This window comes from Pseudophryne corroboree, chromosome 4 (genome assembly GCF_028390025.1).
Source record: "Pseudophryne corroboree isolate aPseCor3 chromosome 4, aPseCor3.hap2, whole genome shotgun sequence".
Classification (NCBI taxonomy): Eukaryota; Metazoa; Chordata; class Amphibia; order Anura; family Myobatrachidae; genus Pseudophryne; species Pseudophryne corroboree.
The window spans coordinates 536,976,931-536,998,262 of NC_086447.1; the positions used below are offsets into that span (position 1 = coordinate 536,976,931).

General features: G+C 44.6%; 1 protein-coding gene across 14 annotated transcripts in view; it reads left to right on the forward strand.

Annotated features, from left to right (window-relative positions):
* The window catches only part of EPB41L2 (erythrocyte membrane protein band 4.1 like 2), a 640,934-nt gene that overhangs the window by 541,047 nt on the left and 78,555 nt on the right, over nt 1-21,332 (forward strand). For 8 of the 14 annotated variants that reach the window (XM_063917319.1, XM_063917312.1, XM_063917311.1 and 5 more), the window contains 4 exons: nt 4,932-5,098; nt 6,298-6,930; nt 8,424-8,486; nt 10,175-10,321. In XM_063917319.1, the coding sequence (XP_063773389.1) occupies nt 4,932-5,098; nt 6,298-6,930; nt 8,424-8,486; nt 10,175-10,321 (1,010 nt within the window). The remainder of the gene's footprint in view (nt 1-4,931; nt 5,099-6,297; nt 6,931-8,423; nt 8,487-10,174; nt 10,322-21,332) is intronic. The other 6 variants (XM_063917323.1, XM_063917324.1, XM_063917325.1 and 3 more) reach the window with 4 other exon arrangements.

The following is a 21,332-nucleotide window of genomic DNA, read 5'->3' on the forward strand; positions in this document are numbered from 1 at the left end:
GGGGGGCAGTCACTCAGGGAAAAAACTTCCAAGGGCTGTGGTCAAGTCAGGAGGCTTGTCTGCACATCAATATCCTGGAACTAAGGGCCATATACAACGCCCTGAGTCAAGCGGAGCCTCTGCTTCGCAACCAACAGGTGCTGATTCAATCAGACAACATCACCGCAGTGGCTCATGTAAACCGCCAGGGCGGCACAAGAAGCAGGGTGGCGATGGCAGAAGCCACCAGGATTCTTCGTTGGGCGGAGAATCACGTGCACGCACTGTCAGCAGTGTTCATTCCGGGAGTGGACAACTGGGAAGCAGACTTCCTCAGCAGGCACGACCTCCACCCGGGAGAGTGGGGACTTCATCAAGAAGTCTTCACACAGATTACAAGTCGATGGGAATTGCCACAGGTGGACATGATGGCATCCCGCCTCAACAAAAAGCTACAAAAGTATTGCACCAGGTCAAGAGACCCTCAGGCGATAGCTGTGGACGCACTAGTAACACCGTGGGTGTTCCAGTCGGTCTATGTGTTTCCTCCTCTTCCTCTCATACCCAAGGTGCTGAGAATCGTAAGAAAAAGAGGAGTGAGAACAATACTCATTGTTCCGGATTGGCCAAGAAGGACTTGGTACCCGGAACTGCAAGAAATGCTCACAGAGGACCCATGGCCTCTGCCTCTCAGACAGGATCTGTTGCAACAGGGGCCCTGTCTGTTCCAAGACTTACCGCGGCTGCGTTTCACGGCATGGCGGTTGAACGCCGAATCCTAGCGGAAAAAGGCATTCCGGATTAAGTTATTCCTACGCTGATAAAGGCTAGGAAGGACGTGACGGCAAAACATTATCACCGTATATGGCGAAAATATGTTGCTTGGTGTGAGGCCAGGAAGGCCCCTACAGAGGAATTCCAGCTGGGCCGGTTCCTTCACTTCCTACAGTCGGGAGTGACTATGGGCTTAAAATTAGGGTCCATAAAGTCCAGATTTCGGCCCTATCCATTTTCTTTCAAAAGGAACTGGCTTCTCTACCTGAGGTTCAGACGTTTGTAAAGGGAGTGCTGCATATTTAGCCCCCTTTTGTGCCACCAGTGGCACCTTGGGATCTTAACGTGGTGTTGAGTTTCCTGAAATCTCACTGGTTTGAGCCACTTAAGACCGTGGAGTTAAAGTATCTCACGTGGAAAGTGGTCATTCTATTGGCCTTAGCTTCGGGTAGGCGTGTGTCAGAATTGGCGGCTTTGTCATGTAAAAACCCCTATCTGGTTTTCCATATGGACAGGGCAGAATTACGGACTCGTCCGCAATTTCTGCCGAAGGTGGTGTCATCTTTTCATTTGAACCAACCTATTGTGGTGCCTGCGGCTACTCGTGACTTGGAGGATTCCAAGTTACTAGATGTAGTCAGGGCTTTGAAGATTTATGTAGCCAGAACGGCTGGAGTCAGGAAAACTGACTCGCTGTTTATCCTGTATGCATCCAACAAGCTGGGTGCTCCTGCTTCAAAGCAAACTATTGCTCGCTGGATCTGTAACACGATTCAGCAGGCTCATTCTGCGGCTGGATTGCCGCATCCGAAATCTGTAAAAGCCCATTCCACAAGGAAGGTGGGCTCTTCTTGGGCGGCTGCCCGAGGGGTCTCGGCATTACAGCTTTGCCGAGCAGCTACTTGGTCGGGTTCAAACACGTTTGCAAAATTCTACAAGTTTGATACCCTGGCTGAGGAGGACCTTGTGTTTGCTCATTCGGTACTGCAGAGTCATCCGCACTCTCCCGCCCGTTTGGGAGCTTTGGTATAATCCCCATGGTCCTTACGGAGTCCCCAGCATCCACTAGGACGTTAGAGAAAATAAGATTTTACTTACCGGTAAATCTATTTCTCGTAGTCCGTAGTGGATGCTGGGCGCCCGTCCCAAGTGCGGACTTCTTCTGCAATACTTGTATATAGTTATTGCTTAACTAAGGGTTATGTTATATTTGCGTCAGGTTGTCTGATGCTCTGTTGTTGTTCATACTGTTAACTGGGTAAGTTATCACAAGTTATACGGTGTGGCTGGTATGAGTCTTACCCTGGATTCCAAAATCCTTTCCTTGTACTGTCAGCTCTTCCGGGCACAGTTTCCTTAACTGAGGTCTGGAGGAGGGACATAGAGGGAGGAGCCAGTGCACACCAGTAGTCCTAATTCTTTCTTAGAGTGCCCTGTCTCCTGCGGAGCCTGTCTATTCCCCATGGTCCTTACGGAGTCCCCAGCATCCACTACGGACTACGAGAAATAGATTTACCGGTAAGTAAAATCTTATTTTTTCATACTTAACGATCCACGCGGACTACGATTGGGAATAGTAACCTGCTCAAAGTTTGCTTGCCATGCGAGGGGACACTGTGCACTAATTGGGGTTCCCGGTCACTGTACGGAGAAAACGACACCAAAAAAAATAAAAACTCATGTCAACCTACAGACCCTGTCAACCTAGCATCCCTGTCAACCTAGTTACAGGGAGAATCCCTGTCGACCTGGTTACTGTCGACCCTCCATACCACACCCATTATTTATATAGCGCACACACACATTGCACATCGCTTTTACAGAGAATGTTTGGCCATTCACATCAGTGCCTACCCCAGTGAAACTTACAATCTATATTCCTTATCACATGTGCCCGCAGACAACATACCAGCTAGGGTTAATTTTGTTGGGAGCCAATTTACCTACCAGTATATTTTTCGATTGGGAGGAAACCGGAGTACCCAGAGGAAATCCACACAAGCACGGGGAGAATATACAAACTCCACACAGGGCCATGGTGGGATTCGAACCCATGACCTCAGTTTTGTGAGGCAGTAATGCTTACCAGCAGTGCCCGTAACTGTTCTTTTAAGATCACTGATTGAGGAGTATTCCTGTTACATAAAGTGGTGTTTTTTGTGAAACCAGTATAGTTTACAAGTACTTGAGGGTGAGAAGATTTCCACCTATGCCCTAGGCTTAAGGGTTTTCCTAAGCAAACCCTGGCAGAAGGTATGAAATGTTAGGATCATAGCTGCAGGAACCAGTTATCGTATAGCATATGATTTTTTTCGGAATCTCTTATACATTCATACAAAAAATATTTAGTGGTAGCAGTACAGGGTTACAACACGAAAGAAGGAAATTTCAAATCTGGACAGTGCCTTTTAAGCTTGTTTAAAAATGTATAATAATTGCTCACCCCAGCAGACGGTTAAATAAAAGTTCAGATTTTAGCTGGTTTTTGTTTGCTTTGTTGTGGAGTGGTTTTGTTTTTTCCTTTTTTCTCTTTTTTTTTTCCCATTTGAAATAGCTAACATTCTTTAAGTCATGGTAATTTGTTGTAGCAAATGCCGTTGTCTGAGTATTCCAGAACGGTTACTATGGACATGACATTTGGATTCAAAGGCCGTAGGTGCTGGTGCCCGTCAATCAGTTTAGTGATTCTTCTCAGGTGCATGAAAGGGAGAAGTTATTCTAAACAAGAAAAATAAATACGTTTTCCCCAGCTCACCAAGAAGCATCCACAATAAGACTTAAACATTACATGGTAATAGTCAGGGACGTGCAGTGAGTTAAATTTCTGAGTACCAGAGCCAGATTTACACACAATGTGTGAGCCCAAGGGTGGGCATCATACAAAGGTGCAGCGGTATATACTGCTGGAAATTTTGCGATTTTGTATTTATTTATTTTTTTCAGAGATGTGCAGAAAAGATAGACACTGCTTCACCAGTTGGACTTTCAACTCCACAGTTTTGACTATAAAAATTAATGCAGTGGTTCCCAAACTTTTTTGGATCGCAGTGCCCTGAAGTATCAGAAATTTTTTCATGGCAGCCCTATGCCACAAGTTTCTTATTGAGAAATTTAGACCGGAATAATTGAGTGTGTATATGTCATTCTTCAGTTCAGTTGTGTGGTGAGGGACAAGATTTGTTTCTGTTTGTCCACATATTTTATGACTGGCAGCCACCAGCACTGGTTTTACCTATTACATTGACCATAAATAATTTGGTCCTTGGATCCAAATGCAACCCTGCAAATGCCCTGAGGCACCCAAGGGTGCCACAGCACACAGTTTGAGAACCACTGAATTAGAATAATACAAAGATATTTATAATCTATTCTTTGGGTTGGATGTAATGCCGCCCGAGTTCGGCGGCTGTGCGAGATGCCGGCCAAACTGGGAAGTTTTTTTTAAAGGGGCAATCACTTACAAGGCAAAAGCCTTGGCAATTCTTCTCTGATACTGGTGGTCCCTACAGCTACAGTATAATAACACCCACTCTGGGCCATATAACTACTTATTATTATGCTACATGATAATCGCACATACAAGAATGTCTAAATGGAGAGCCAACTCACCTAGAGTCACCCCTAGATTGTTCAAGTGGCACTACAAAAACCAGCATGCCTACCAAATGCTTGTCCCATCCATGCCTCTCAGAACAGCAATATAAGATGGTAGCTGCACAGCGGGGATGTGTTAAGTGCCCTGCATATAATGACATGGTCTAAAGCAGCTATAACCATTATTTAATATAGTGTGGGGACTTGCTTTTTAAGATCATGCTCATCTAGGATATATAAAAAAAAAAATATGTTTCAAAAGTAATATATACATTAAAAGATGTACCAATTAATACATTGGGAGAAGACCATTGCACTCAAAGTTCTTGCCCCTGCGATTTAGAACAGCAGCAGCCACACTTTACTGCAGCTTGGACTCGCATAATTTAGTTTGCATCCCCACAGGGCTGCGCACAGAATTGTGTGAATTCAGCGGGTGATAGTGGGCAGCGAGGGGTGCGAGATGGGGGGTATCTTTTTTTTTTTTTTTGCATAGCATGTGTTCTTACTGTAGGTCTTCCAAGAAATGTTGATATTTATTTATCCTGTGTAATATGTTTTATATATTCATCTTACACTAACAGCTCCAATTGGAAGCATTACAGACCAGAGCCTGCTGAAGGAATTTCCAGTGTGTGAGGCAGGCAGTGCTGTAGATGGTGTAGTCTCAGGCCCAGAGGCTGCAGCACTAGGTACTGTGGACGGAATGCAAGCAACCAGCACTCCACTTGTACTCTCCAATGATGCAAAGGTAAGGTCAAGTAAGACCAGTTCAGCATAATCATGTTTGGTGTCAGGAAAACAGTGATACGTTTTTATGTAAGCTTTTCATGTCCATAATATTTTTTTTTTTATAATTGTGCCTTATGTATCTAGTGTTGGTTGTCGCATTCACTGCACATATGCAAGCAATCGATATTGATATAGATTTATATATGTGTTTATACATACAGAGTTATAAACATGTCAATATTTCATGTATGGACTACTTATTATTTTCATTTTCCCTACCGGAAACTATTGAAGACTGATTTATCCTCCTCTGCTCAGCCAAGATTATAACATTATTATGTACAAAACAAAACACCATACAGTATTCCTTGTTTCTACTCATTGCTATATTTTATGTATTTTTTTGTCTTTTCTTATGAGAAATTTTGTTCATCTTCATTTATGGGGAAAAAAAATGTTGCGTCCATGTACAAGTGTTAGAAAACATTCAGTTGTTGATTTCTAATGCAAGTGACAATGCTACGGTTTAGCTTAAGAGCCTTTTAGTTCCCATGAACCATACTGTACGTGCCCCTAAATGTGCTTGTGCTTATTGTGTGTGTGAGATGTGCTTAGTATTGTGCCTCACTTCGCATGACTTAAAGAGTTTCTCCTCCAATTGTCATGTTGAATTGTCTGTTTTTATCATCCAAACTGGATTATCCTTAAAATGCAAGTCTATTTTTAACACTTTTTTTATTTATTTTTATTCTTACAAGATATTTTATGAAAAGTACTTAGAAACATTTGAACTAAAGGGAGATCTCTTTAGGCAAGTAAAGAAAAATTAATAACTGCCTATCTCCAGTCAGACCTGTTATGGATCTGTAAGGTTCTGCAGATTTTTGGAGGTTACCCTAGTGGCCTTACTGTATGCTGTTTTAGCTGAAAGCCTACCATGGGATATTTGGATTGACCGGGGATTATATAAAGCTCTTAGAAATGAATAGTTGGAGAAATGTGATCTATACAGTGAGAGAGATTTTTCCCTTTGCATTATACTGAACATTTATAATTGCATAGTTGTGTCTGCTTTAACTTACCTCTAACTAACACTTTTTCTATTTTTTCTTCTTTCTCTGTTTCTATTGCGTGCACATTCTTTTCACTTTTTATTTTCTACAATATTGTATTTTAATACACGCTCATATCCACCTGCTGCTGGTGTGTTTCAAATAGCTGAGTCACCCATCATCACAATCACCCATTCACTGCACTCATACCATCTCCGCAAACCTGGCCTCCATCCCTGAGATGGACGTGTTTTCAGATATTTCTGAGGATGATGCAGCGGAGGAGGAACAGCATGAAACCTCCTTTAGTAGTGGTGTTCTAGATTTCAAAGAGTGTAGAACTAATGAGATGTTACCGGCCAATGACTTGCCACCAAAAATACTGGAATCCACTGCCCATGCAGGCAGCCATTTTTCTCCCCTTACAGTGTACACAAATCTTTCCTTTAACTATAAAACAGCAGAATGTGGCTTCTTTTCATTCAGCTTTTGCAAAATTTTCCCTCTGAAATTCCCTTCCTTGCTTGATGAGGATGGCTACATTAGTTTCCCTAGTCTCCCAGAGGTTTGCGTTTCTTTCCTCCCATCAAGTCTCCAACGCTACGTTCTGCTTACGTCTCCTTCCTTCATACCTTCTCTCCTCCTCATATTTGTGCTTCTCCTCTCTGCCTCCCAGTCTGTCCCATTTTCATTGACCCTTTCCCTTCCTCTTGCTCTGTCTCTCTGCTACCTGGAGCCTAAGGTGACTTCATTGGGCTCCTTTTATGACCCTGACCTATCTGACAAAGCAGAGGAAGAGGTGTGTATCACTACTGCCTAAAGCTGCCACTTACACCTAGTCGTCACTTCTGTTTGTTAATTGCAACACATTTCTTTGATTCTGTTTTTACGTTTTCTTACCTCATTATATAATGGTATAAAATAAACTACAGACAGCGATAAAACACAGGGCCCTTTTTCATAACAAGTGATATTCTTGTTGTCACGTGTTACTGATATTATGGTCCTCCAACCAATCAACTCAATGTCATTTTTCAAACACAACCTGTAAAAAGACTGTTAGTAGCTGATCAGTTGGAGCACCATTTAAGATGAGTGATATCAAGCATATTACTCAGTAAATGGTGCCCATAGTTTCCTGCCTTGTTTTAACACCTCATTTAAACATATGTTTTAAGAAATACATCTATTACATAATTACGTATTGACAGAATTTAGAAACATGATTTCAGAATTTTATAAGAAATTTCCATTTGTGTAAGATTTTAAACAGATAAGTCTGTTCTGATTGTATTCACATACATACCATTCAAAAAACTTCTACGTCACACAGGCCTGTTTTATGACAACAGCAAAAGTAGTGTGCGTCTTTTTAGTTTGAAAATCTTGTATTTTTGGTACAATATATAGATGCATGTAAGATGATGGAAGAGAGAAGTAAAAGTTCCCTGTGCTTTGTTACAGAGCAGAATGAAGGTACTGCTATGTATTCCAAACAGAAAACTATTAGTATGGGGATAACTGGTTTCTTATTTATAAAGTGGACCTGTCAGGTCAATAACCCCACTGATATGTTGGTAGGTCTGTCTACAATAAAAACTAAATTGCTAACCTCCTTACTGTAAGCAAGGTCAAGTAGGACCTTGACCTATAGTTTATTGCATAGACTATATTTACTCTCCTCTTCCATAGGCATAAAGGCTGATTAGCAATATATTCCTGTTTATTACATCCCGTGTAAACAAGAGTAAGAATAAATATAAAATAGTCTTGCGGACCCATTTTGAGGAGTCCATCTTTCATTTCACCTTTTGCCAGTTATTGCTTTAGTCATTTCTACCATCCTTCAGGTGAAGCAGTACCAAAGTGACTATATATCAGTTCCTGACACAGAAAAACATGAAGATCTGTAGGAATTTGGTGTTTTTATGACACATGATGTGCATCCGATATACATACAGTTACAACAGATAATATGGGCTGCACGTACGATCAGAGGATGCGACATTCGACCCGCGGGACTGTGCATAGAATTATATTCCTACCCAAATAGTGCACGATTTGCATACGATATAACGTTCCAGGTGTCCAAATCATGCATTTGTTAATAAAATCATTCTAGTCTATGACCAGCATAAGTTATGTGCAGTAAGGTAATGGTCAAAAGAATCAGCTGCAATACAGGATTATACTGGCTATCTGAAGCTTTACATTTCTCTCCATCTATTCATACCAAATTCTGCTTGTTTTATTTTGCTTTATATATTTCCATCTTCAATTTTAATTTCACAGAGCAAGTGCTTGAGAATACGAGGAGAAAATATTTATGTGAGGCATAGCAATTTAATGTTGGAGGTTTGTATAAAAGTAACATGCTCTCATGATCTGCCACGGCTGCAAGAGTGGGGCTGCCACGCGCAGGCTGCTGCTAAGGACACAATGCATGAAATGCATGGCTGATGGGTGGGGAAATCTGCCAGAGAAGAATGCATGCTGGGACTTGTGCTTGGTCTCATCTGACGACTAGAAGTGTTGGATACTTTACTCTGCACGTGGCACTAGCAGCCCTGTGTAGATGCTAAATGAAACCTATGTTTTATGAAACCATAGTAGGAAATCTTGCTGGAGAATGTATATACTCATGCGACCACCCTATATCTTCATTCCTAGTAGTGCAGTTGTTTAACCATATTTCACTTTCAGCAGTAGACTACAGTAGTTCCTAATGTAACACCTTAGCTGCCATAGACCCTCACAAAGCAAGTACTTATCATGGCATTAGAACAAAAACTAAGGGAAGTAAAGTCACTTTTATTTTAATTTTTTTATGCATTTAATAATGAAGTCGCCTAATCTAAGAACTGACCACATTAACAGCTTGTATTATGAATTAGTAAACTTATAAACTCTCTCTCCACCGATCCCTGTATCACAGCAGCACATTGCTGTATCTTGTTTTATTTTTTTTTGTATCACTTTTGTCACTGTTACTTACTATTTGGCTATTGTTTTGTTTATTCTTATTACATAATATGGTTGTCTCTTTTTAGCTCTGTGGCATTTGCAAAGTTATAATAACCAAACTAATCATTGATGTTGCTTTTTGCAGCTTTCTTAACAAGACCTGTTGTTTTCTCAAATGACCTACTAAAAAATAAGTGTGTGCATCAAAGGTTTGCTCTGACTTGTTGTAAACTAGGGAGGAATTATGTTTCTCCTCATTACTTGGAAAAAGGTTATGCACAATTATTTAGTCGCTGTTCAAAGCCAGAGCTGACTTTGATAACGTTATAACAGTTCCTAGTGTTTCAGAGAAATGTCTGATCTGCTGTATCCATGCCCTTTGTGACACTATTCAGCGTCAAATTGGTAATATGCTTTGCAAAGTTATTCTTTTCTGATTCCATAATAAATAAAACAACCTTTTTTTGTACAAGACCATCTTATTCAAGTACCGATTTGTTCATCAATGCCCTGGTCTTTCTGCTCTTTCTTTGTGAAGACATTTTTGGATTCATTTAAAAATATTTGCGAATATATAGTAGTAACCACCTGTTCCTGTCTCAAGCAGTCTGAGTTTATTTTAGATGGATGGTTATTGTTTCAATTCATGGGCCAATCTATCTCTCCATCATCTGGATCTGTCCGATTTTGGTCTTAAAACTATATGGTCAAATTTTAAGTTACCAGCTTTTTAGAGTTCGGACTGCAGTAGACTGACCCCACGGATCATTAGCATGTTTAGAGAATGACCTGATGTAGTCAGGTAAGTTCAACTGGATATACAGCCTGTCCCTACCAAAATCAGATAGCTCTTAAATGTTTATTGGGTCTGGGGTTGCTTTCATGTCCATCCTTACTATCTAGCTTCACAGACCCAGTCTAATTGGCACCCTTATATTTAGAGTTGCTTACAGGGCACTTTCACAGTTCAGACATTTGTCTGTAATGCATTTCACCCTGTAGAAGGACTAATGTGTTTTAAACGAATTTTTTTTGTCTTTGTTTTACATAATTATTTTTTTTGCATAACCCATTGCTAGGATCTGGATAAATCACCAGATGAGATATTGAAACATCAGGCTAGCATTAGTGAGCTCAAGCGCAGTTTCATGGAATCCACACCTGAGCCGCGTCCCAACGAGTGGGAAAAACGCTGCATCACTCCTTTATCTCTTCAGACACATGGGGTATGTCACTGCTTTTTCTTTTGCATGCAGCGTGACGTTTGGGGATTTTATTTGAATTTCTGTTGTCTCTATTAAGAAAAGGGGAAAAAAAGGTGAACTACTGCCCTGGATCAGTCTTTGGTTTAGACCAAACAACTAGAACAGAGAATAAATCTAGATAATTATGAATGATAGGATCTAGACTTCATTACAAACTTAATATGTCAGATATAGCCTCGGCAAGACATATATTTGGAAGAAAGAATGTATTATTAATAGAGAAACATAAAATATGACCAGAAACAGATCCACTCACATCTAGCCTCTCTGCACGTTAAACAGCCCTTCTAGTCACACCGTGCCGTGGCATGACTCGGTAGCACCAAGCATATTTATGTGCAAACCTTTTCATGAAAATTCATCTTCTTCGCAAAATGATGCAAATAGTACGAACAAGCAGCTTATACTGATTAAAATAAAATGCGTCATGCCTATTTCTGCTGCGGGGTACACTGGGCTCCACAAGGATAGACAATGGGGTGTAGAGTAGTTTCTTGATCCGAGGCACCAACAGGCTCAAAAGCTTTGACTGTTCCCAAGATGCATAGCACCGCCTCCTCTATAACCCCGCCTCCCTGCACAGGAGCTCAGTATTGTAGTTGGTGCTGCAGATAGCAGGCACATAACAGAGGGGCTGCTCCAGGCAGCCCTAAGAAGAGCTTTTTGTGAAGAAAAAGTGAATACTACAAGGGAAGCAGCAGTGTGTAAATGTCAGGAGACATTCACTGCTGCAGATCCATCTCTCCCCAGCGGCGCTGTACACTCCCGTGCCCTGGTTGCCGGGTAACTACAGCAGGAGGCTCCAGTTTTTTTCCAGTTAGACACACACGGCTGGGGCTCTCCGGGATCGCGTGGCCGCACTTCAGGAGGTGGTAAGTGGGTCCTATTCGTGGGACCTGCGCTGTAACGCTATCCGGCGCGGCCGGTGGGAGGCGGGCCGCGCGCGCTGGCGGTGGACACTGTGGCATACAGGCGACCCCACCAGGGTTGCCAGGCCACCAGGGCAAGGGTACAGGTCAGGTTTTCTCTCATAAACCTATTTACATTGGCCCGCAGTACCAGGTGGTTAAGCCAGCAGAGGGGATAAGGCTTAGACCTGTAGCCCCTCCCCCAGCCCCAGGGCGCCATTTACAGTAAATGTTTCCGCCCTGGAGCTGCATATCTGTCCCTCACTCCCAGTCAGTGTGTGGGCGCCATTTCTCTCAGCTACACTGTTCCTGGGACTGCTTGGGCAAATCCTCCTTTGTAAAGCCGCCTTATAGTCAGCGCTGTGACTTTACAAGACACTTAAGTATTCTACATGTCATTTAGACAGTCATAGTTAAGAAAAAGTGCAGTTAGTCAGGGTTCTCTGGTACAAGTACCCTGTGATATACATCCAGTTCTTACTGTGCAGTGTTATATCTATTGACTACATAGCTATATATAAGCTAGTCCAGTGCAGTATTATTGTTTGTAATAACCTCTGCAGTGTACAACTGTGATTATATGTGTGTGCATTAGCTTGCTGGGTGATTTTCATTTCGTGTCTCTCACTCAACTTGCTATCCCTATATTCTATAACCTGAGGGGGCTTGGTGCGTCAGGTTTATAATACTGTAATTTAGGATATTCACAAGATATACTCTAATTGTATTTTTCTCTGTGATTTTAGTCACCATATCTCTCCTGTATCCCTGCTTGTGCTGACTACACTGCGCAGGGGTTTGGGCAAGAGGTATTGTGCTGCTGACAATTGTACTGTGTTACCTGATACTGCAAGTTATATCATGTCTGCTTCTGAGGGTAACGGTTCTGGGGCTGAACACACTACCGGTGTTGCTGACGCCACAGATCCCTATGAGGATAACATAGCAGCTGAGGGCTCTGGTTCTGGGGGCTCTTTGCCCCCCAGTGGGACTGTGGCAACGGGGGTCCATAATGACCCGCCGTGGGCTTCTTTCTCCAAACTTCTGAATACGCTAGTTACTAAACGAACGCCCCCTATGAGACCTACTATGCCGGTTCAACCGTATGTGGTCCCCGCGGCTAACCCGCCATGGGCAGATAACTTGTCTGCTCAATTGCAGAAATGAAACCAGTCTTTGACTACTAAAAAGTCTGACCCTCGCTCGCCTAAGACCAAGGGGTCCTCTAAGCGAGCTCTTACCTCCTCACAATCCACTGCTGTCACTGACATCTCATCTGATGAAGAAGACGCTTACACTGACCCCACAGATTCTGACACAGATACTGCTGATGGGGAGGGTAGTTCACAAGTGGATGTTCCTGATCTTTTGGAGGCTATTAAGTTGATTCTACAGATTACGGATGATCCAGAGCCATCCGTCCCTCCTAAGAAACCAGATAGGTTCAAGCGTCAGAAGGTGGTCAAACAAGTTTTACCTCATTCTGATCACCTAGTGGATATACGTCAGGAATCCGGGGAAAATCCAGGGAAGAAGTTTGTGCCTCACAAGAAGATGCTGGCTCGCTATCCCCTTGCGCCAGAGCTGTCAAAAAATTGGCAGACGCCTCCTCCAGTGGACTCGCATCTGGCAAGGATGGAGGTTTCCTCAGCTTTACCTGTCACTACCGTCACTATTGCAGCCACATGGGCTGCAGAAGCTATTGAAGCGTGGGCCCTAGAGTTGGAAGCTGAAATCTCTTCTGACCATGCTAGACAGTGCTGGTCATATTTTGTCACAGCTTCTCACTATAGGAGTGGTAGTACAGGTGCCTCTTACTCAGAGGGGCCAGGGGTACTATTCTACGCTGTTTCTAGTCCCGAAACCGTCCTCCTGGCCCATTCTCAACCTCAAGGCATTGAACAAGTTTGTGAGACTCTCCAAATTACGTATGGAAACCCTTCGCTCTATGGCCTTGGAACCTGGGGATTATATGGTCTCCCTGGATATACAGGATGCTTACCTGCATATTCCTATAGCAGCGTCGCATCAGCAGTACCTGAGGTTTGCGGTTGGCAACCTACATTACCAGTTTCGGGCATTACCTTTTGGTTTAACCACGGCCCCGCGAGTCTTCACCAAAGTTATGGCGGTGATAACGGCGTAACTCCGCCGTCAAGGGGTCAGGATCCTACCGTATCTGGATGACTTGTTGATCCTGGCAAATTCCCCAGAAATTCTCCTACGTCACTTGGATCTGACCGGTTTCTGCAAGCCCACGGGTGGCTCATCAACTGGAAGAAATCCTCCCTGGTCCCTGCTCAGAGCATGGTGCACCTGGGAGCGCTATTGGACACTCACAACTGGCGGTTGTTCTTGTCTCAGGAGAAAGTCCTGAAGCTTCAGGACATGATTCGATGCTTCCTATCTCATCCGCAAGTGTCGATACATTCGGCGATGCAGGTGCTGGGCCTCATGGTGTCAGCATTCGACATGGTGGAGTATGCTCAATTCCATTCTCGCCCCCTCCAGAGGCTGATTCTGGCCAAGTGGGACGGCCTGCCTCACCGGATCAGGTCTCACATGATCTCATTGACTCCGGAGGTCCGTCTGTCACTGTACTAGTGGCTCCAGGACCAACAATTGTGCAGGGGCCGTCCCTTCTGGATATCCGACTGGATCCTGTTGACGACGGATGCCAGTCTAAGGGGTTGGGGCGCGGTGTTGGAGCAACACTCCCTTCAGGGTCGGTGGACCAAGGAGGAGTCTCTCCTCCCAAACAACATTCTGGAATTGCGGGTGGTCTTCAACTCATTGAACCTGGCCCAGCATTTAATACAGAACCGTCCTGTTCAAGTACAGTCGGACAACGCCACCACAGTGGCTTACATAAATCATCAAGGCGGCACTCGCAGCCGCTTGGCAATGAAGGAAGTCTCACGGATTCTTCAATGGGCGGAACACCATTTACCGGCCATATCGGCAATATTCATTCCGGGAGTCCTGAATTGGGAAGCGGACTTTCTCAGTCGTCAGGACGTACACGCCGGAGAGTGGGGCCTCCATCCAGAAGTGTTTCAACTCATAGTGGAAAGGTGGGGCCTTCCAGACGTGGATCTGATGGCGTCTCGACACAATCACATGGTTCCGGTCTTCGGAGCAAGGTCAATGGATCCTCAAGCAGTATTTGTGGATGCGCTGGTGGTGCCATGGAGGTTTCGGCTGCCGTACGTGTTCCCTCCGGTGTCACTCCTGCCCAGGGTAATTCGGAAGTTCAAGCAAGAAGGAGGAATCCTGCTTCTCATAGCTCCAGCGTGGCCCAGACGGCATTGGTTCTCAGACCTGCAAGGCCTATCGTCAGAGCGTCTGATTCTACTTCCACAACGCCCAGATCTCCTCGTTCAGGGCCCCTGTGTCTACCAGGACCTGGCCCGACTGTCTTTGACGACGTGGCTCTTGAAGCTTCCGTCTGGAGGGCTAAAGGATTTTCTGAGGCGGTCATTAAAACTATGTTGCGGGCCCGGAAACCGGCTTCTGCTCAGATTTACCATAGGGTCTGGCATTCTTACTTTGTTTGGTGCGCATCTAACAATTATGACGTTTCCAAGTTTAGTACGGCCAAACTTTTGGCTTTTCTGCAGCAGGGCCTAGATGTAGGCCTGCATCTGGCTTCCCTCAAGGTTCATATTTCTGCCTTGTCTGTGTGGTTTCAGAGAAAAATTGCGACCTTGCCTGATGTGCATACCTTTGCTCAGGGTGTGTTGCGTATCCAACCTCCCTATGTCCCGCCTGTGGCTCCTTGGGACTTGTCGGTGGTGTTGGAGGCGTTGCAAGAATTCCCATTTGAACCTCTGGGCTTAGCTGATCTTAAGTGGCTTTCCCTTAAGGTGGTGTTTTTGCTGGCTATTGCCTCCGCTAGAAGAGTGTCAGATTTGGGTGCCTTGTCCTGTAGTTCTCCATATCTGATTTTTCACCGTGACCGGGCGGTTCTTCGAACTCGTCCCGGATATTTACCTAAGGTGGTATCTTCATTCCACCTTAACCAGGAGATTGTGGTTCCGGCCCTGGTCTCTCCTGACTTGTCTTCCAAAGAGCGGTCTTTGGATGTGGTACGGGCTCTCCGTATCTATGTGAAGAGAACTGCTTCTATTAGGAAATCTGATTCTCTCTTTGTTGTGTTTGGTTTTCACAAACAGGGCTGGCCTGCTCACAAGCAGACTTTGGCCAGATGGATTAGAATGGTGATTGCACATGTTTATGTGAAGGCTGGTCTGTCAGCTCCTGCTCACATTACGGTCCATTTTACTCGGTCCGTTGGAACTTCTTGGGCGGCCCGCCGTGGTGCGACCCTTGAACAATTGTGCAAGGCGGCTACGTGGTCCTCAGTGAACACGTTCATAAGGTTCTATGCCTTCGATACTGCCGCTTCCCAGGATGCTTCCTTTGGACGCCGGGTTCTTGTGCCCGCTACAGTGGATCCCCTCCCATAAGGAACTGCTTTAGGACATCCCCAATGTCTATCCTTGTGGAGCCCAGTGTACCCCGCAGCAGAAAACGAGTTTTATGGTAAGAACTTACCTTTGTTAAAACTCTTTCTGCGAGGTACACTGGGCTCCACAAGGCGCCCACCCTGACGCACTTAGCTTCTTTGGGTTGGTATGGCATTAACCGCTGACACTTCTCCTGTCGTGAGAATGTGGTGTTTGTGGCTACTAACTGTAGTCTCTTTTCCTGTTACTGCATTGGGCTGGTTAACTAAAAAACTGAGCTCCTGTACAGGGAGGCGGGGTTATAGAGGAGGCGGCGCTATGCATCTTGGGAACAGTCAAAGCTTTTGAGCCTGTTGGTGCCTCGGACCAAGATCCTACTCTACACCCCAATGTCTATCCTTGTGGAGCCCAGTGTACCTCGCAGAAAGAGTTTTAACTAAGGTAAGTTCTTACCATAAAACTCGTTATTCTGTTTGCGACGTGGCTGTATCTGCATATGAAATAGTATGTTACTCTTTTTTGTCTAAAGAAACACTGTAATGTATGACTTTGTATGCTGTTACGACCGCAGACGCACAGAGAATATAGGCTTTAATCAGCCAAGTCTGCTTGTGCGTCCTATTTGCATAGCGATACGAATAAGACACATTTTTGTAAAAAAAAAAGATGCCCAATGCTAACGAAGTTGCATTGGACCTGTCGGCTCACTCACGCCTGGCATCTCACTGGTTTGAATTAGCCAACTTCCTTACAGATGTTTCCTCATACACCTTGTGTCTTTGTCATATGGTGCGAGTTGATTGGCGCCACTTAGATGCTCCACCACTAGTAGAGCAGTGCATTTTATTCTTAATATTGTGTTTTATTCACACTGTAGCCGCATACAAAGCCGCTTATAATGTACCAGGAATGCTAGGTTGCGACTTGCAGATGAAACATAATGGAACTTGGTGGGAGAAATAAAACTAATAATTTATTTCTATAGTGCTCTTTCTGCATCAGGACTGAAGGTGCTTTACAGACATCAAAAACAATGCACATAATACAGAAGATTTAAGTGATACAGTAATACACAAGCCACACAGACATAAAAAGAAAACCTGAAGTGCACAGAGTAAGCATAATGCAGGGTTGGTGTAGGCATTTTGGGTAATAACTTGCAACGGTTGTGTATTCCACCCTCGCAAGGTATCCAGGTGAGACACTACATAGGATTACCCTAGCTGGAATAGTCCACCTGTAGCAGAGATGACACAAAATGGGGTGAATGCAGTGTCCTAACGCTCAGAGTATTTTTCAACGCATCCACATGCGTACCATATGTGGCAGCCATGCGTTAATAGATGAGGCAGCCATGTTAGGCGCACTATGAAGGTTACACTGTGAGAGTTGAGCCATACAAGGACCTAATGTGGGAAAACTGACACCTGTGTAGTAGTAGTATGATATACCTTGTATGGAGAGATCCATGCGAAGTACATCCTGCCGTGGAGGAACTATCTGGCAGGGTGTACAACAAGTGAAGATACACATTACAGGAATAGCCCACAGTGGAACTGAAGTACGCTGTAATAAAAAGAAAAAAAGCACATGGTAAAAACCCATATAATAGTTGTTACCGCTGATATCGGAACCTTTTTACACATTTGTGACTTAGTCACACACGGATGTATAAGTACCGCTAGACCAGTGGTCAGTGGATACTAGCAATATACTGTAGTTTTGTCGCTTCCTGACGTTTTAGCAAATATTACAACCTTTGCTGCACCAAAACACTCATCTTCAGTAACGCGTACATTATTTGCGAACGAAGATGCATAATTGAGGAAACCGCATCAGGAAAAATTTGCGAAGTTGAGTAAAATGTACACCTGGCGGTTCTGATTTGCATATTAAGGGCCTTATTCAGGTTTGTTAGCAAACCAAAGAAGTTAACAATTGGGAAAAACCATGTATCACTGCAGGTGGGGCAGTTGTAACATGTGCAGAGAGATTTGGGTGGGGTGTGTTTAAACTGAAATCTAAATTGCGGTTTAGATATTTAGCAGACAGTATTTACCATGCAAAGAAACAATATAACCCACCCGCATCTAAATCTCTCTGCACTTTACATCTGCCCCACCTGCACTGCAACATGGTTTTACCCAATTGCTGGCATTTTTGGGTGGCTAACAAACTTGAATAACTTTTTTTTTTTTTTTTTTTTTTTTAAGTATGCAGCATGGGAATCGCCAGGCTTCTCACACCACATGGTGGAAAAGGGATAAGTTGTATAAGGACACATCTGTACAGTATGTCAAAGTTATGTTCCTGTGATCTGTTTGGTGCCTACTAGAAACTATCTGGAAGTAGGTGCTAGTCTAATGTCAAAATAGGAACACATGGCTTTCTCGAACGTCCTAGTGGATGCTGGGGACTCCGTAAGGACCATGGGGAATAGACTGGCTCCGCAGGAGACTGGGCACTCTAAGAAAGATTTAGTACTACTGGTGTGCACTGGCTCCTCCCTCTATGCCCCTCCTCCAGACCTAAGTTAGAATCTGTTCCCGGAAGGAGCTGGGTGCATTTTAGTGAGCTCTCCTGAGCTTGCTATTAAAGTATTTTAGTTAGGTTTTTTTATTTTCAGAGAGCTTCTGCTGGCAACAGACTCTCTGCTACGTGGGACTGAGGGGAGAGAAGCAAACCTACTAACTGCGGCTAGGTTGCGCTTCTTAGGCTACTGGACACCATTAGCTCCAGAGGGATCGAACACAGGAACTTAACCTTGGTCGTCCGTTCCCGGAGCCGCGCCGCCGTCCCCCTCGCATAGCCAGAAGACAGAAGCCGGCGGGTTGAAGCAAGAAGATGTCAAAATCGGCGGCAGAAGACTCCTGTCTTCATATGAGGTAGCGCACAGCACTGCAGCTGTGTGCCATTGCTCCCACACTAACCCACACACTCCGGTCACTGTAGGGCGCAGGGGGGGGGGGGCGCTGTGGGCAGCAATTGAGTACCTCCTGGCAAAAAGCAGCATATATACAGCTGGGCACTGTAATATGCATGAGCCCCCGCCATTATTTTTACACAAAATTGCGGGACAGAAGCCCACCGCTGAGGGGACGGGGCTTCTTCCTCAGCACTCACCAGCGCCATTTTCTCTCCACAGCTGAGAGGAAGCTGCCCAGGCTCTCCCCTGCAGAAGCACGATAGAAGAGGGTGAAAAAGAGAGGGGGGGGCACATAAATTTGGCGTAAAAACAATATATACAGCAGCTACTGGGTTAACACTAAGTTACTGTGTGATTCCTGGGTCATATAGCGCTGGGGTGTGTGCTGGCATACTCTCTCTCTCTCTCTCTCTCTCTCTCCAAAGGGCCTTGTGGGGGAACTGTCTTCAAATAGAGCATCCCCTGTGTGTGTGGAGTGTCGGTACGTGTGTGTCGACATGTCTGAGGTAAAAGGCTCCCCTAAGGAGGAGATGGAGCAAATATGTGTGTGAGAGGGTGTCTCCGTCGACAACGCCGACACCTGTTTGGATATGTGTAAGTGCTAAGGTGAATTTATTGCACAAAAGATTAGAGAACAGACAGGAAATTACCCATGTCTGTCCCTATGGCGCAGAGACCTTCAGAGTCTCACAATGCTCACTATCCAAAATAATAAACACTGATATCGACACGGAGTTTGACTCCAGTGTCGACTACGATAATGCAGAGTTACAGCCAAAATGGCAGAAAAGTATTCAATATATGATTATTGTAATAAAAGATGATTTGCATATCACTGATGACTCATTTGTCCCTGACACAAGGGTACTCATGTTTAAGGGGAAGAAAGCTGAGGTAAATTTCCCTCCTCTCATGAGGAAAAAGAGCGGGAATCTCCAAACAAGAGACTGCAGCTTCCCACAAAGAATTCTCAGGCAGTAATCCTTTCCCCACTAGGGCCAGGATGTGATGGGAATCTTCCCCCTAGGGTGTCACGTTTGCCCAGAAGGTAGCCCTAGCTATTCTCAGGGATCCTGCAGATAGCGTGCACATTCTGGTACACTACTCAGACCGGCGATTGTGTCGGCATGGGTTTATAGCGCTGGGGCGGCGTGGACAGGTACCTTATCAGCAGAAATTGAGACCCTAGTATGTATATGTGTGTGTATATATATATATATATATATAGAGATATATAGAGATATATAGAGATATATAGAGATATATAGAGATATATAGAGATATATAGAGATATGTATATATATTAAAGATGCTGTCTTAAGAGATATTTATAATCAAACATGCCCAAAGAGACATGAGTATACTGGGTCCTAGAGTCAAAGCTATGTCGATTTCTGCTTGACGTGTCCTGTAGAATATGCAATGGACAGATGATGCCAATTTAAGTGGCATATAGAAGGCTGAGGATTGTGTGGAGAAGGGTACTCGGACCTGGTCTCCACGGCTATAGCTGGTAATTCGGATATTTTGCCTTTTATATTCCTGCACAGCCTAGGAAAGCACGTCATTATCAAATGCAGCTTTTCGGACAAAGAAACAAGAAAGTCCGAGATGCGTCCTTTCTTGCCAGAGGCGGGGCCAGAGGAAAGAAGCTGCACAACACAGCTAGTTCCCAGGAACAGAAGTCCTCCCCGGCCTCTATGAAAATCCTCCGCATGTCGCTGGGGCTCCACAGACGGAGCTAGGCCTGGTGGGGGCACGCTTTCGTAAGTTCTGCAACAAGTGGGTTCACTCCCTGTTAGATCCCTGGACAATAGATATTGTGTCTCAGGGATACAAGCTGGACTTTGAGAAGAAGCCTCCTCACTGACGGCCCTGCCGGCTTCCCCCCACGAGAGGGAAACAGGGTTAACTGCAATTCACAAATTGTAGCTTCAAAGGTGGTGGTCAAGGTTCCCCTCCTTCGACAAGGAGGGGGTTATTATTCGACCATGTGGTAGTCCCGAAACCAGACGGTTCGGTCAGACCCATATTGAATTTAAAATCCCTGAACATATACCTGAAAAGGATCAAGTTCAAGATGGAATCGCTAAGAGCGGTCGTTACAAGCCTGAAAGGGGGAGATTTTATTGTGACTCGGGACATAAAGGAGGCATACCTTCATGTCCCCATTTATCCACCTCATCAGGCGTACCTCAGAATTGCGGTACGGGATTGTCATTACCAATTTCAGACGTTGCCGTTTGATCTCTCCACGGCCCCGAGAATATTCACCAAGGTAATGGCGGAAATGATGGTGCTCCTGCGGAAGCATGGTGTCACTATTATCACGTACTTGGACGATCTCCTCATAAAAGGGAGATCAAGAGAGCAGTGGCTGAACAGCGTATCACTTTCTCTGGAAGTGTAACGGCAACACGTCTGGATTCTATATATTCCAAAGTCGCAGTTGGTTCCTACAGCTCATCTGCCTCTCCTAGGCATGATCCTTGACACAGACCAGAAAAGGGTTTATCTCCCGATAGAGAGAGCTCAGGAGCTCGTGACACTGGTCAGGAATCTATTAAAAGCAAAACAGGTGTCAGTGCATCACTGCACTCGAGTCCTGGGAAGGATGGTGCCATCATACGAGGCCATTCCTTTCGGCAGGTTCCATGAGAGGACCTTCT